Raw genomic sequence first — 17655 nt, forward strand, 5'->3', positions numbered from 1 at the left:
ACCACAACTGAGCCAATAATGGGGTGGCAGCTTGTTTTAATTCAAAGTTTATAATTATATTGAAATTAGCCTTTTGTCTCTAAGAACTCAAATGAATTGAATTCTTTCTGGATTTAATTTTTCATTATCTTTGATAGGCTTTCATGATGACATATTAGTAAAAAGAATATTTTTCTCAATAACCCTGGAGGAAAGTAATTTAACCTCCCTTTTTTCTCTTCTGTAGAGATTACAGAGAAACTCTTAATTGGGAGAAACGATTTGTAAACTGGAAGAGTACCTAGAAATAGTCCCATTTTTATCTCTAAATATCTCCCTGAACCACCCTACTTCAGTCCCTATTATAGGCCATGACAATTTGTCAGATTTTCCATGTTTATCTTCTTGACTATAATTTATAATTAGCAGCATCCTAGAATACCACCCTTCAGTAATCTAATTGTCTTTATGTAAGGAAACACCCTTCACTATAATTCTTTTTAGTACATCATTGTTGTTCTCTTCTTGTCTTCTCTTGAGTTTGCCCTATGACACATGGGGAATTAGATATAATTCACAAGAAAGCACTCCTTATGGTTTAGTAATTCTTGTACCATTTCTACTCCTTAAAGGCACTTAAAAAAAAAAGGTCATGAGTTTTAATATCTTTTTTAGTTGAAGTTCAAACCCATTTGATGTGTGTTTATTCTTGTTGAAATCCCATATTCCTGTTCCTTCCAGTGATCTAGACAAAGTCTTAAGTTTGCTCCCACAAAATAGCTATTTGTGCCCTTAACTAGGTGGTGATCTTTCCATTTTCCTAAATGTCTACATTAATTTCATCAAAGTTCTTTGTAAAGACAGATTGTTTATAGTTTTAAGACTATGCATTACAAACACAATATTAAAGCTTAAAACTGTGGTCAACTCAGCTGTTGCACCCTAATGTGTGTGGAATCTCTGCATGAGGTAAATGTTGTTTTCTTTCTCCTGTGTCTTTGGACAAGCTGAACTTTTCTAAAGATCAGTATATGTAAAATTATAAAAATTTGGACAGAACAACTTCTAAAGGCTTTTCCAGTGCTAAAATTCTCATTCTTACTTTAATGTCTCACTATTAACATCTTAACACATTTTTTAAAAAACTTTTTTAAGTGTTGGGGAGGGAGGAAAAAATCATTTTCCCCAAAATTGGTGTTAATGTGTCTTTGATAAAATTTCTCACTTGCAATAACTTTGGAAACTGCAGTTTTCTGAATAGTCTGCTACCAAAGCAACTGTTGATTAATTAGCATCAAGGGGCAGGAGGTGGTAGTTTTCACTAATGATTAGCAACAAAGAGATCTCTGCTACCCATCTGCTGTAGCTATCAACAACTATAGCAACATCAGAACAATGGTAATATTTATATTGAGCTAAACTACAGTCAGAAAATAAATATCAACTTGTATACTTATTGAGTTGTGATATTCAGATAAGTGAATAGTTATGTTTATGTTCAAATAATAGAATAGAATAGTTTATGTTCAAATAACTTACTAAAACTTCTAGAGTCGTGCCAAAAATGAGTCACTAGAATAAGAATCATTCACTCAAATTTTGGCCTGTTGAACCACAGAATAAAAATTTGGAGGGTTAAGTGGTAATCTAGTCTTTATTTACAGAAACTGAAACCTAGAAAGGTAAATTGGTGGGCTGTACAGTGTCACACAAATAAAACTATCAGTATTGGAATCAAAACCCCAAGTCCCTCTGGTTCCAAATCCAGTATCCATTGCAATGTATTATTTTATTTCCATGTGCTCACTTACACTCTTTGAGTTTTGAGTCATTCCAAGAATTTATTACTAGTACTTATAGTGCACATTGCCTGAGCATTTTTTTGGGAAAGTGAGATACAAGTTTTCTTCGATTTTGTTTTGATAGTCAGGCTTATTTTGTTACTGAAGGGATTCATTTATTGATAAGTTTATACCCTCCATGAATTCTGTCTAAATCTTTAGTTCTTACCAGAGGTCCTATAAAAAGATTTAAGTCTCCTTGGACAACTTAACTTCTCTGAACTTCAATTTCCTCACATGTCAAATCTAGTAAGTACTTAATAGTTGATCCAGTAAAACATTTAAGTGTCTACTAGGTGCTTAGAATTATACTACTATATATCCCACAGGATTGTTTTGAGGAAAGTGTTTTATAAACCTTCAAGTACTATGTAAATACAAGCTGCTATTATAAAAGCTTCTTCAACCTGTTTAATAAACTTGAATAATTTGTTGTTATAATAGGTGGAAGCAGTATGAAGCATATGTACAAGCTTTGGAGGGCAAATACACAGACTTAAACTGTAAGTAACCTGAGTTTCAACCTCTTTAAGAGAATAGATTGCTATAACTTGAAAAATAAAATTTTGCAAATGGCAATACAGATTTTAGTGTGAGTATGCAAAGGCAATATATGCTATTGCACAATGGCTTTAATTGTATCACTTTAAACAAGTTTCAGTACTTCACATGATCTGTGATTTCCTCAGTATGGATACTCCCTCCATTGACAGATCTTCCTCCCTTTTTATATTTTCATGAGTTTCTATGGCCCAAAACATTTATTCCCTACTGGCTGACAGTTCTTGTGATTTTCATTCTGTCCAAATCTACCTAGACTGGTCTTCACAGTGACACTGTAATAGAAATCTATTTCCATGCCCAAATTTGAACCCATTGCAACTTAATGAGATCTACCAAAGCTTTTTTTTTTTTTTTTGTCATTGGCATGGCCTTCAAAAACTACAGGTCACTTCCATACCATTTTTAGATATCAGAATTTAATGTTAGTATAGAGAATAATTGCTCTTAACCAAGGTTAACTCCAAGGGGATCTGTTCTTGAACAGATTTTAAGGAATCACCAAACTTATGAGAAAAACATTACATCTTTATTTTTGTTAACTTCTAACTGAAATTTATTTCAATTATTTGAAAACCTTATTCTAAGAAGAGATCCCATAGTTTCATTAGGTTCCAGATAGATGCTTAATACACCCAAAAATTTGAAAATGAATACTAAAATTGGATAACCCAAAAACTTTTATTGCTTTGAATATTTTAATTGATCTCCTTAAAAAAGTCAAAGTAACAATCTTTACAGTTTAGAATAGAAAACAACCTTTGTCCCCAGCTCAGGAAATTTATATGTTGACAACATTTATAACATTTGTAACATTCAAGTATATAATATAAAATATTTGTGTGTGTATAAAATTTATTTTATCTAGACTTTTTTTTAAACTTCAAAGAATTTTTTAAACCTTAGTTTTAAAAAATCTTATTATAGTTGTAAAGACTTGGGTGCTAAAATCTGTAGAAATGATAAATTTATAGATTTTTGATACTTAGGAAGAGGCTGCTGATAGTATGAAAATAGCATTAGAATTAAGGTTAGAAAGTTCTTTTTTTTTTTTTAATATAATCTATGTGACTTGACTCCCCTATCTAGTCTGACCCTTGGCTCCTCTTGAGACTAACACTTAATAACTACCAATTTATTGTTCTTGTTATAAGATTATTTTATAAACAATAATTCAGTGTATAAATATAAGCAATTATCTATGGTGAAAGTTCTTCCAAAAGTTTTTTAGGGGGAGGATATAGAGCCCTGGTTAGATTGTTGAACTTTGTTCTTTTAAACTCATTACTAGCAAGCTCTTTTTTTGTTTGTTACTTTATAAAAATTATAGCTTTCTGAAGTAGACTCTGATTTAGAGCACAGATGTCTTAAAAGTGGCTCTGCATCCTGAACTTTAATCTGAGATTTTTTAACTCTGGCATTCAATGGATTTGAAGCAAATGGTTCTATTTAATATGCAAGTAATGTTTCAAGCAATCTCAATATGATTTTCTTTTCCCCCTTTCCATTTTTATCAAAAACATTAGCTAATGATGTAACTGGCTTGAGAGAGTCTGAAGAAAAGCTAAAGCAGCAGCAACAGGAGTCTGCAAGAAGAGAAAATATACTTGTGATGAGACTGGCAACCAAGGAACAAGAGATGCAAGAGTGTACTGTAAGTATTTAAAGTTTCGTATGTCTTTTAAAAATGGTTTGCAAAATTATTTTTATGTGAGTATTATTTGTACTGGTTCTTAATACAACATATTAACATTGAACATATTTCAGCATTGGCATATATAAACTTTGACCTGAAAATGTTAGACTAAATTTAGACTTCTCCAGTCTAAAAATAACCTTTTGACACTTTGTGGTTGTTTTGTTTTAGAGTTGTTAGTTTGGTGTTTTTTTTCCTTTTTTTCTTTTTTAAGCTGGAGTCTCTGAAATTCCTACCTAACCTTTAAAGAATTAATACTCTTATATCCTTTTTATAAACAATCTTATCTCAAGGAGTTATTTAATTCAGCTTCCTATCTTTTATTCTCTGAGCCAGTCATATCACTAATTTGTCATCTGTATCCTTGTGAACTTTTTAATCTTTAAAAAAAATTCTCTTTTTTTTAATTATTTTATTTTTTTAGAAAAATTTTCCATGGTTAAATGATTCATGTTTTTACTTTCCCCTTCATACACACACCCTCCCCATAGCCAATGCACATTTCCACTGGTTTTAATGTGTCATCAATCAAGACTTATTTACATATTATTGATAGTTGCATTGGTGTGGTTCTTTCCAGTCTATATCCCCATTCATGTCCGCATCAACCCATGTGTTCAAGCAGTTGTTTTTCTTCTGTGTTTCCTCTCCTGTAGTTCTTCCTCTGAATGTGGGTGGCGTTGTTTTCCATAAATCCCTCAGAATTGTCCTGCGTCATTGCATTGCTGCTAGTACAGAAGTCCATTACATTCTGTTTTACCACAGTGTATCAGTCTCTGTAGACAGTGTTCTTCTGTCTCTGCTCCTTTAACTCTGCATCAGTTCCTGGAGGTCTTTCCAGTTCACATGAAATTCCTCCAGTTCATTATTCCTTTGCGCACAATAGTATTCCATCACCAGCATATACCACAATTTGTTCATCCATTCCCCAATTGAAGGATATACCCTCATTTTCCAGTTTTTTGCCACCACAAAAAGCACGGCTATAAATATTTTTGTACAAGTCTTTTTATCTATGATCTCTTTGGGGTACAAACCCAGCAATGGTATGGCGGGATCGAAGGGCAGGCATTCTTTTATAGCCTTTTGAGCATAGTTCCAAATTGCCATCCAGAATGGTTGGATCAGTTCACAACTCCACCAGCAGTGCATTAATGTCCCAATTTTGCCACATCCCCTCCAACATTTATTACTCTCAACTACTATCATTTTAGTCAATATGCTAGGTGTGAGATGGTACCTCAGAGTTGTTTTGATTTGCATTTCTCTAATTATTAGGGATTTAGAAAACTTTCTCATGTGCTTATTTGATAGTTTTGATTTCTCTATCTGAAAATTGCCTATTCATGTGTCTTGCCCATTTATCAATTGGGGAATGGCTTGATTTTTTTTTTTATACAATTGATTTAGTTCCCTGTATATTTGAGTAATTAGACCCCTGTCAGAGTTTTAAAAAATTCTTTTTGTCATTTCATTTTCTCATCTTCCTTATCTGAATTTAAACCACCTAAATAAAAAAAAATTTTTTTTTTCAAATTTCACTTAGCCTTCCAACAATTACATGTAATATTTGGGTTTGACTTTTTTTATTCTAGACAAAGGAGAAATATGTATCATTCTGTATTCTACACTTCATTTATGTTTTTGGGTATATGTTTTGGGGTTTGGGTTTTATAAGATTATTCACTTACAAAAATGAATAATATGGAAATATGTTTTGTGTGATAATAAAATATTTTTTAATTTTTTTATTAAAAAAAGATCCCTGTTTTTTTCTTTTTGTTTGTTTTTTTAACCCTTAACTTCTGTGTATTGGTTCCTTGGTGGAAGAGTGGTAAGGGTGGGCAATGGGGGTCAAGTGACTTGCCCAGGGTCACACAGCTGGGAAGTGTCTGAGGCCAGATTTGAACCTAGGACCTCCCATCTCTAGGCCTGACTCTCAATCCACTGAGCAACCCAGCTGCCCCCTAGATCCCTGTTCTTAAGGAGCTTGCACTTTAGCTGGGAAGGCAACACATGAGAATATCAACATGGTGGATGGGAAGGCCATATTCATGTAACAGCAAGTAGATCAGTTTTGCTGGAACAGATCGTGTGTAAAGGGAATAATGTGAAAAAATATCTGGAACCAGACTGTAAAGGACTTTTAAATGTCCTTAAGAATTTGTATCTTTTCCTAGAGATAATAAGGAACCACTCAGCAAAGATACTTTAGTCCTGTGGTCATATCAATATTTTTGGCGGCTCTGTGGAAGACATATTGGATCTTCCTGCTGTGAGACTCTATCAAGTAATTCAAATTATCTGAAGTGCATGTCTTAAAGTTGAATTTTATCAGAATTCCATAAATACTTAGCACAACTCAATTCTGATTGAGATCTTGGAAGGCACAAAAGGTGCTTTTATTTAGCTCAAAAGTTTTGTGTCTGCAAGATAGGATTTTCTATTCCCTATCTTACCCCATTATTGTTCCTGTGTTGTTTGATGAGAAGCCTAAGATTTCAAACTAAGCAGCTAGCTCTTATGTTGCCTATCATGCTAAGCAAAGCATTTAATGTATCTCATTTTCTTCATCTTTAAAATATTTAAGTACAGAGGTCTTTAGAGCTACTTCCAATTCTCAATTATCCATGCTAATGATGATATGTATTAAAAGTAACCCAAAATTTTGATTTGCTAAAATATATTTTTTATTTAATTGAATGAATATTGAAAACTTGACCTCAAAAGGAACTTAAAGAACTACATCATTTTCTGTTCTAAAAATTCTTCCTGTTTCCAATTCCATGTTAGGAGAAGATAGACAACATCCCCTTCCAGGCCTAAGTGGAGAGAGGAAATGGTTATAGACCACTCTCAGAAACTTCCCTTTTTCCTTCAAAGAGAGTTACTAATTAAATGTATTACTTTCAGAGACTTTCCCCTGCTTTGTTGTTGCAGTAATGCCAATGTTTAACACTGTCATTACATAAAACAGAGTAGGCATTTGGCTTCCAAGTTCTTGCAGAGATGGATTTGGTTGAGATATAAGTAGCTATCATTGTCATTAAGAAGGTATGGTTATCGTTGGTAACATTAAAACATCCAAAAGTTATGAATGAGTTAACTTATTTTCTATTTTAAATAATTTCTTAATTGACTTCAATATTCTAAAGGCACTGTCCCAATTTATTATGGTATTTTTGCCCCAATTGGGTTTTCATATCCACAAATGAGACAAGAGTTGGTGGTAATCTTCCTTGTTTTTGACTTAATTGATTTTTTTAAAGTATCTTTGAAAAGAAAATTGTCTATTAGAACTTAAACAACATTTGCTCTATTTTTCCCATTAACAACTAAATTTATATCAGCACTCTTGGGACCTTTTGTGAATTGTGGTTGTGTGTAACATAGTTGTGTGTGAACTGGCATTGTAATTATTATCAATGATTACATGTTTAGACACATCATGGGCAGAGGAATAGGCCTTTGAGCCAGCAAAATTCTATTTCAAGTCCCTCCTCTGACACATTCTGTCCATGGGCAACTTAATTTAACTTCTAAGTGTTCTAAGCAATTCTTAAAACCAGAAGTTGCAGAGAAGTTGCCACCCTGCTTTGATAGGCAAAAGTCCCTCTTCTAGAGCTCCCTGCACTAGTGAAATCACAGTTCCTCCCATCAGTCTTGTCCTGCCCTAAATCTATGGCCATTATGATAAACAGATTCTCTATAAGCCTTTTTAAACCTAACTTTTATGTAGAACATACAAACTTTTAAAAATAATCCAAAAATAAAGTATGCTGAAATAAGTTATGATCCTTACAATGTGCCACTTAAAGAAGAGAACAAAGATGTTTTTAAAAGCGTCAGCTATAATCTTATTTTAGCTTTTGGGACAGGTCACATGAACTAAATCCACTTTGGGTTAAGAGGATTAATGTTAGTACAGTTGTATTTTGTAAATTGCTAAATATAAATTTATACAGGGTGCTCATGAGACTTAGTGCAGTTTTGAGCTTTAAGAGCTTTAGAAGTATGAATATTACAAACTTGCCCCCCAAAATTAAAGTACTTAAATTTTTAAGATGTTTCTGAATTAAAAACATAACCACTTTCTTATGCTATACAACTCTATTCATTTTCAAACTTTCCTGCTCAGTGATTGAAAGGACTGTATTTGTAATCTTAGCCTTAAGGTCATCCAAAGAATGAGGTTTTGATTGATACACAACAGTTTTGACATCGCCCCATAAGAAAAAATCTAATGAAGATAGATTAAGTTTGTGAATTGACTGAGCAAGAGGATTTTTCTCAGTCTGAGAAAGTATCATTAAGAAACTGTCACACATAATGTATAAATGACAGGATGCCCTATCTTAATGAGTATTTATCTTAAATTCATAAGCTAATGATAAATAAAAATTAAACATTCAAATAATGCTTTTTGTTAAGTTGTAGCACTTATATTTCCCTGTACAATGGGAATTTTGCTATTCTAATAAATAATTATGATGTGGACAATTTGGAACTTTGTGTAAAAGTTTGCCAGGGGAGGGAGGTGAGCAGAATACATATGTGTTGGCCATATATTTTAAGTTGCTGCTAATGTTACAATTTTGTTTCTTAAATATGTCATACTTCTCTTTTTTACATTAGCCATTATAATGCCAAACCAAAGACCAAAACTTTTAACTTTGTGATATATTTTTTCCCATTTATGTTTGTGAGAGATACTGTAAGATGGTGGTTAGAGGGCCAACCTGGAAGTCAGGACAACCTGAATTCGAGTCCTACCTACTTCTGTCATACTGATGGTATGGCGCAGGGCAAGACACTTAAAACTTAGTGGCCCAGGCAACTTCATACTGTATGTAATACAGATCAGGATTAGTAGGGAAGAATTTCCTCACCAGGAATTGTTTACTAGTGAAATCAAATTAATTCTCTAGACCAATGGTTCCCCAACTTTTTTGGCCTACTGCCCCCTTTCCAGAAAAAATAATATTTAGCCCCCTGGAAATTAATTTTTTTAAAAAATTTTAATAGCAATTAGTAGGAAAGAAAAATACACCTGTGGCCATCACTGCTCTCCTAGATCGCCACAGCACCCACCGGGGGCAGTGGCGCCCACTTTGGGAATCACTGATCTAAGACCCTGCTTCAAAAGTCTTTGTTAATATGTCTTATTAGTAGTTATAGTTTTTTTGTGGTGAGTTTTTTGAGTTTGCACAGGTATGCATAGATATATAAATAAACTAAAGATGTGCTTTTTCTTGTTAGACCCAAGTTCAGGCTTTTCACTATTTTTATATGAAAACTCAATTTCAAACTGGGATTCCAGTGTTAGACATTACATTAACTTGTTACAGTTGTGTGGAAATTCTTTTTCATGAAATATTGTTTTCTATACACTTGAATTTTTCTACATCAAATCAATTTTTTCCCCATAATAATGTATTTTGAAAGCAGAAATTGCTTACCTTTTGTGGAACTATTCAATTTCTCTCCTGTAAACTTATAACATAGGTGAACAACATTTTTATTTCCAATCCCAAATATCATTAGCCTAGGTGCTTTTGAAGTCACTAAGATGTGGTCTCTGAATTCAGGCTTACTGTTTAAATAAATAGTAAAAATCAGGGGATGGAGCACCAGGCCTAGAGTTGGGAGGATCTGGGTTCAAATTTAACACTTCTATCTGAGTTATTTAATCTGGATTGCTTAGCCCTTGCCACTCTTCTGACTAAGAAAATAATGAGTTTTTATAAATAGTAAAAATCAAGCAGCCTAACAAAGATTATGGCTATTTTTTGTTGATTTAAAAGCACTTTTAATAGGTTTTACTTAATCAATTTACCAAGTATTTTCTCTATTTGGGGCTGCTTGCCTTAGGGAAAGGGGGGGGCATTGTTATTTGTACATAATTTGAATTGTTTTCTGACGTGGACAGTGCCTCTTTTTTTAATGTGGCAGTAATAGGTTTTTTTTTATTTTGCACAGACTCAAATCCAGTACCTCAAACAAGTCCAGCAGCCTAGTGTTGCCCAACTGAGATCAACGATGGTGGACCCAGCAATCAACTTGTTTTTCCTAAAAATGAAAGGTGAACTGGAACAGACTAAAGACAAACTGGAACAAGCCCAAAATGAACTGAGTGCCTGGAAATTTACGCCTGATAGGTAAACAAAAACATACTCCCCAGTCAAGACTTCCCTGACAGTCCCACTACGAGAATGCTATGGTGGGACAGCCAAGTACTCGTTTCCACACCAAGACTCAGACGTTTTGAGCCAAAAAAGCCACATTCTTATACTGTCCAGCTTGTAATGCTTAATGTAAAACTTACCAGATGAACCTTGTGTTTCAGCTTTTTCTCTCCTCCCCCCCCTTGCTTCAGAGGCCTGACAGCGTCGGACTATTCCGAAGAAGTGGCCAACTCCGAAAAAAATTCCCTTTCTAGAACATGTAGACACTTGACAAGTGTTTCTGTTTGAAGAAAATAGAGGGAGAAACAGAAGTCTTAAGTCTGTGGCACACTGTGTCTACAGACAGTTTGGAGGAAAGAAAACCTAGAGATTTTAAATCATGAATTGAACATGTAAAATTCCAGTAAAATGTAAAAATGGAATATGCTTCGCTCTTAACCTTGAGCCTAGTGACTTAGAGACACTAGAAGTCAGTTTTGCCAATAAGACTGTGGACTTCCTGCTTATTCTTTGAACTTCTGGGTCAAAACTCAAATGAGGTGAATTTTGCTATATCTATCTATCTATCTATATATATATATAAAGGGTTATTTGCTGCAATAGGCATGACAGGGTCAAGAAACACATACCAGTCATAGTACATATGCTTACTTTTGGGCCCATCTAGTTTGGGGCTCTTGTGCTTTGTGTTCTTTGGTTGCAAATGATGTAGATAATTTGATTCAGAACTGTACAAAAATGAAGGTGTAGTATCTATAAATTTAAATTGTCTGAAGCATTATATTATAAACGATCACTTCACAACTAAACTGTATAAGGATATTGGTTGTGATAAGCCTTACTGCATTTTTTTTTTGCAGTATTATGAAAATCATGACATCTCTACATCAATTAGGCACGTTATATAATGGCAACCGTTCTTCAGTGTTAATGGGGATGTGTTTTTATTTCATATTGTATTGGGGCCTTTTGTAATTACTCTTGACTTAAAATATGCCTTGAAATAGTTGTAATAGCTCAAGGAATACTATTGATTTATTCTGTTGTATTTTGAATAATTGGGGGCTATTAAGGGCAGTTGGAAGAGTGTTGTTGTGCTCTTCAAAATGAAGGAAAAAGGCTTTTATTTCTCACTTCTTAAAGACCTGCATTTATCCAGCTGATATCAGTCAAGGAGCTTTGTCATTCTTGGTACTTTTTGTCATTCTGTCCCAAGACATTGCAGTAATATTGTGGGACAACTTCACAGAATGCCTGCCTGAAGATTGGGGTGTCAGTCTTGGAAATGTGGGCTGGCAGAATTTTGATGTTTTGTGAATTGGCAGAGGTCTAGTGTTCGTTGCTAGCAAATCCATTTGCTCACTTAGATAAATAAGGCATTACTTCTTCATGTCTCCATCCGACTATTCCTGGAGGTGAATTTTTTTCTTCAGATCATTCTATAAATCACCAAATCAAGTTTTCATAAGGTGATATTGGATTCTAAGATGATTGGAAGATAAATGTTCCAGCATATCCCAGCGTTTAAATATAATTTTTATGAAAGGTGACTTAAGTTCTCTCTTAATCATTCAAATCAATTGTAAGTATCTTGAATGTGTACAATTTAGGGAACTGTTATGTGGGGCAGTGGGAGGGCTGGTGGGGATGGGGGTGGGGGGGGCGGATGTTTGTATACTTTTCATCCAAAAAGTGGTTTTAAACTTTTTAAACAAACAATTCTGTGTTTTAAATTAGCCAATTGTGACAGTTTAGAGACTTCTGTATGAACTTTTTGCCATTAAAGGTAAAAGGGAACAATTTCAATATCATAGGAAATTTTATTGACGTATATTTTGCTCAAGGCATTATATGATATTGTTTTTCTTTTTACTTGTTACATAGGTAATTAGAACACTGAGGTCTACAATTTTTTTCATTGCAGAATATAAAAGAAATTATCTCAGATTATTAATTATATGATTGCCTTTAAACAGATTTTTATTGGTTTAACAATATTTCATCTTGTATACTATAAATAGAAATTTATAATTGTTTTCATACATGCAATTCTTATTTTTGAGGAGAACTTGGGGACATATTTGCAACATATTTTGTGAAGATAGCATTTTAGAAACATCATTTATTATATTGGTGTTTTTAATTTACCCATTTTCACTTAAATATTTAAGTAGCTATATCTCTCAGGAAGCCAAAGTCCCTTTAAAAAAAAGAGAAAGAAACCAGGGTAACAATGTCATTATAATAAGTCCTTTTCAGAATACTTGTTGATTACACTATTTGATTTGTAGGTTGAAAAAGGCTACTTCAAAATTTTAAGATTTATTCCAGAGATATAGGGGTTTGGTTACTTCTAAATTTTAAGATTTATTCCAGAGATATAGGGGTTTGGTTACTTCTAAATTTTAAGATTTATTCCAGAGATATAGGGGTTTTTTTTTTTACTACATAATCTCATAAGCAACTTTTCTGAATTTGCCAAGTTAGATGTAGCTTAGTAGTTTTTGTATAGTTACTTCCTTATGATGAATAACTCAACTAGAATACAATAACCATCTAGTAAATAGAATAATTGTGTCAATGTTGGAAATGGAAGGAAACATCATTAAAATGATTCTAAAAAAAAAATCTTAATTTCTTTGTGTATATAAAACAGTTCATCCTTTGTCATATTTTATCAATACATAGAGTTAAACATCATTCTTACAACTTTAGGAGAAACAAACAGTTTGATTAATTTTATAATTAATATCCATTTATATCCTTATGTAAGTTAATGTGTCAAGAATAATTTACATGGTAGTCAAAAACACTGATTTTATTCCTCCAGACAACACAAGGAAAGCAAATCACTGAGTATTTATGAAGAAAAATTTGATAAGTTCTACTTCTGGTTGTGACTGTAACATCCATTTCAAACTGCATCTTTACTACCTGAGCTTCCTAATTGATTCTAAATTATAATAATTTAGGAACTATAACATTACAAATTACAGTTGCATTCTAGAGAAGCCTTCCACAGAATTTGGTAGTGAACAAGAATACTAAATATAGTAAATCAGATCTTTTTTTAAAATGCAACAGAATAATTCCCGTATTAGGTGGTGACTTGGAACTTCACTAAATAAATGCTTATGTCTTTGTAATTGGTTTTATGTTGCTTAAGCCCCAGTTGTCTAGGTTTAGCCATGTTTCATATTTTGTAGGAGAATTTATTTAATTCACATTTTGTATTTGAAACTGAACATTATTTGAACTAACTACAAGACCTGGCAATGGACATCACATCAAGGACAGAGTACAAATGCTTGTATTATGTTCCTATTGTTAAGTTTACAAGACTTGACTACACCAGGTGCCATTTGGAGCAACACATCTGGAAAGTATGGGAAACCTTAACGGAAAGATTAAAGAGTACAGTATTGGCACTGGGTTTTTGGTATAACCTGTGTTGTTACTTTGAAACATCTGATATAATTTCGATTTAAGGAAAATCTTTGAATTCTTTATAAGAGCTTAACTTAACGTTTTATCTTCTTTAAGATCTCTGAGACTTTAGTGACAACAGTATTATTCTATACTTCTAAAAGATTCTTTAAATTTAATCAGATCTTTTTTTTAAAGGATAATAAATTATATGTTGAAAAGCAGTTTTATATTTGTTGCTGAAAATATTTTTTTTCTCTCAATTTTTTGACAAACTGTTTTAGGGGTATCAGCAGATTCTCATTTTTGCATTGTTGTTTGCAAATATGTTTGCATTTATTGTTTGAAAAATATACTCCCTAGTCGTCTTCTATCCCCAGAATCTTCATTTTGTTTCCAAGATAATAAATATCTAAAACTAATAAGTGTTTCCACAACCCCTAAATTGAACTATAAATCAGTGCAAACTTAGGAGAAACTAATATATAAAGAAGTTTATAAAACTGGTAAATAAGGTGCTATATATTTCTGTAAATTCTTTGCTTTAGAAAAGAGCCTAATGAATTTCTTTAAATATCAAACTTGTATAAACAAACATCTTTATGAAGTGGATATGATCCACAAAGGTGTGTGTATTCCTAAAAGGTCAGATATAAATTAAATGCTCTTAATTAAGAGGTTATTTGTTGAATTTTTTTTTTACCAACACTCCTGACATTACCCTTCCTCCAAACATACACATGTATATGTGTGCATTAAGATTTTTTAAAAGGGCATTCCTGGAGTAAGCCTATTTTGAATATCCATTTTTCATCTTTACTATTATTATTATTCTCTAAGCAAAATGTTTGATAAAATTCTTGGTAATGTGCTCTATATTTAGATACCCAGGTTCATATTGCTTTTGTTTTTTGGTTTTTTTTTTGTAAGTTGGGGTAAAGATGAGTAGGTTCCAGATCAAATTTATTGTTGTGATTAATATAAAAGCAAGAAATGGTCATGTTAGCCATTTGTATTTTAAGTTTTCCTTTTTACTTCTGACATCAAGTAACTGAAATGCTGAAGATCAACATGCACAAGAGGAAAAAATGGTAATTATAGGGAGATATACTGTTGTGATCTAGCTGTTTTGAGCTGTAATATGTAATTATGTGATATCTGGAAAACATTTACTATCGCTATTAAAATTATACTCAAGGAAGATTACAAAAGATTTTGTTTTCATTTTGTGATGGATGATTCTTTCCTTTGCAGCCAAACGGGCAAAAAGTTAATGGCGAAATGTCGAATGCTAATTCAGGAGAATCAAGAGCTTGGAAGGCAACTGTCCCAGGGACGTATTGCACAACTTGAAGCAGAGTTGGCTTTACAGAAGAAATATAGTGAAGAACTTAAAAGCAGTCAGGATGGTAAGGGCTTTCTGAACAGTGTTTCCTTGAAAATTTTGCACCGACTTTAAAAACCTGCCAGCTTGAATATAGTAGTTCAAGTTCTAGTACGAGATTACCTTCTTTATATAGTGACAGTTAGGAGAAAGAAATATTTGAAAGATGGAAAAGGGAGCAGGAGTCAACAAAAGGGCATTTAAACTATGGGTTTCCTATGAACCCAAAGGCTTCTTAAGTTGTCCAAATTATTAAGTGATCATGTATGTATATTTTAAGTGCTTAAGAGAGGCAAGACAACATATGGGTACTCTGGCCAGTTTGCATAGCTGCAGCCATTCTATATATCCATTTCCTTAGGAGCTGTGGAGACAATAGAAATATGTAGAGAGAAATATCTTGAGAATTGATTCTTCAAAATAGAATTCATATTTGAAACTTGAACTTAATTGTACTGAAGATAAAATGCTTAAATAATATCTTAAAATATATTATCTGATTCTTTTACTTTTTTAAACTTTTATCTGATTTTTTATAAGCATAATCTATAAGTTTTGTAAAATGTTATGATTTATCCATACAGCCTACTAAAATTTGCCACAAATTTGATGGTTTTTCTTATGAGCCTTAGAGATTTTTTTAAGGAAGTTGTACCTTTTCCCTTCTGGTCTTCCCCCTTTTCTAAGTCCTAAAAATGTATTTTGTAACTATTTTGTAGACTCAGTTAAAAGGTGTGCATTCAGAGGATTTCCTAACTAGCAATGCTTACCTTTGAATTGTCTTAATACTAAGTATTCATACATCTTGATGTGGTAGACTGTTTTACTTTTTTCTTTTAACCTTCCTTTTAAGGAACTTTCCCTAAAAAGGTTTCAGAAGATAAGATCCAGTGGAATACATATCATATATAAATATGTAAAACTGACCTAAAAAATTAACCCTGGATAAATTTTAGACTATATTCGACAGTATTTTACTTGATTATGTCATTTTTTGAATTCTAGATAATATTACTGTCCTATGTGAAACTTGTATTTAAGTGATATTAAAAGCAGATTTTACTTTTTTCTTTGTACAGAACTGAATGACTTCATTATTCAGCTTGACGAAGAGGTAGAGGGTATGCAGAGTACTATTTTAGTTCTTCAGCAACAACTGAAGGAGACTCGCCAACAGTTGGCTCAATACCAGCAACAGCAGTCCCAGGCCTCAGTTCCAGGTACCAGCAGGACTCCATCTTCTGAGCCTTTAGACCAGGGAGAGATCATGGGTAAAGACTGCAGCCGTCTGGCTAATGGACCAAGTAACGGCAGCTCCTCCCATCAGAGGACGTCTGGGCCTGGATTTTTTAGGGAGGGTAACACAACAGAAGATGACTTTCCTACATCTCCAGGGAATGGTAATAAGGTCACCAACAACTCTGAAGAGAGAACTGGCAGAGGAGGTAGTAGTTACATAAACCAACTCAGTACTGGGTATGAAAGTGTAGACTCTCCCACGGGCAGTGAAAACTCTCTCACACACCACTCAAATGACACAGACTCCAATCATGATCCTCAAGAGGAAAAAGCAGTGACTGGGAAAGGTAACCGAACTGTGGGTTCCCGTCATGTTCAGAATGGTTTGGACTCAAGTGTAAATGTACAGGGCTCAGTTTTGTAACATTTTTCCAGCAACATTTTTATACAGTGTCATTTAATTTGGGAGAGGATACTGTCCAGAAACAATTTTAATTAGTGCATACTTTTTGTCACAATTTGCCTTTTTGTGCAGTGTGGTTTTTTTTTTTTGTTTTTGCTTCAATACCTCTGCCACTTTGGAAATTGTAACAGTTAATTACGTTGAACGTTGCTAAAAGGACGTTTGTGTAGGCTCAAGTTATTTTTATATGAGTTAATGTGAAGTTGAAAATGGAAATAATTTCCACAAAGTATAACACAATGATGTCTGTACAAATCCATGTATATCTAGAACCCGTGCTGTGTAAGGGCATTCTTACTCATACTGTTCTTATCCTTATGCAACATTCAGACTTGTCATAGTAGTTGTGGGTTTATGACTGCCAAGTTTGCCCAGTACAGTAGTTTTATCACTAAAAGTTGGACTGTTGATGGAGTCCCTTAGTAGTTTCAGTGTTAATTACAGTTTTTTCCACCATACATCTGTGCATTTTCTCTTTAGGTGACTGAATGTTTAAGAATTTTGTGTGCATAGTTGCTCAGTTTTTATGAACTGTTGTATCCTGTTAATGCAGATTGCTCTGTGACTCCACTATATCTTACCTGTACTGACCAAACCTAAATAAAGATTTTTAATAATGTAACTCCTTCATTAGTTGTTTTTTAGTATTCAATAGCACTTTTCTATGACAATTTGAATTCTCATTCATCATACTTGAACTATTATAAGGCTAAGACAGATCTAAATGCTTTTAATTAAAGAAGGATAATTAGTACTTATGGTCAAATTTTAGTTCAATCTAGTAAATTATGTTGTTGAGGTTTGTTTTGAATATTGAACCAATGCTATTTCGATTATACTACTACATCATTAATACTGTGGTGTATTAGAATTGTAATTAT

The 17655-nt window shown here is 33.1% G+C and overlaps 1 protein-coding gene across 2 annotated transcripts in view; it reads left to right on the forward strand.

Moving 5' to 3' along the window:
- The window catches only part of LOC123243736 (WT1 associated protein), a 31915-nt gene extending 14519 nt beyond the window's left edge, over positions 1 to 17396 (forward strand). For both annotated transcript variants that reach the window (XM_044671801.1, XM_044671800.1), the window contains exons 4-8: positions 2265 to 2323; positions 3908 to 4035; positions 10057 to 10235; positions 14943 to 15097; positions 16152 to 17396. In XM_044671801.1, the coding sequence (XP_044527736.1) occupies positions 2265 to 2323; positions 3908 to 4035; positions 10057 to 10235; positions 14943 to 15097; positions 16152 to 16735 (1105 nt within the window). In that variant the 3' untranslated portion in view covers positions 16736 to 17396. The remainder of the gene's footprint in view (positions 1 to 2264; positions 2324 to 3907; positions 4036 to 10056; positions 10236 to 14942; positions 15098 to 16151) is intronic.
- Positions 17397 to 17655: the final 259 nt, after the last annotated feature.

This window comes from Gracilinanus agilis, chromosome 4, assembly GCF_016433145.1.
Source record: "Gracilinanus agilis isolate LMUSP501 chromosome 4, AgileGrace, whole genome shotgun sequence".
NCBI classification, from domain to species: domain Eukaryota; kingdom Metazoa; phylum Chordata; class Mammalia; order Didelphimorphia; family Didelphidae; genus Gracilinanus; species Gracilinanus agilis.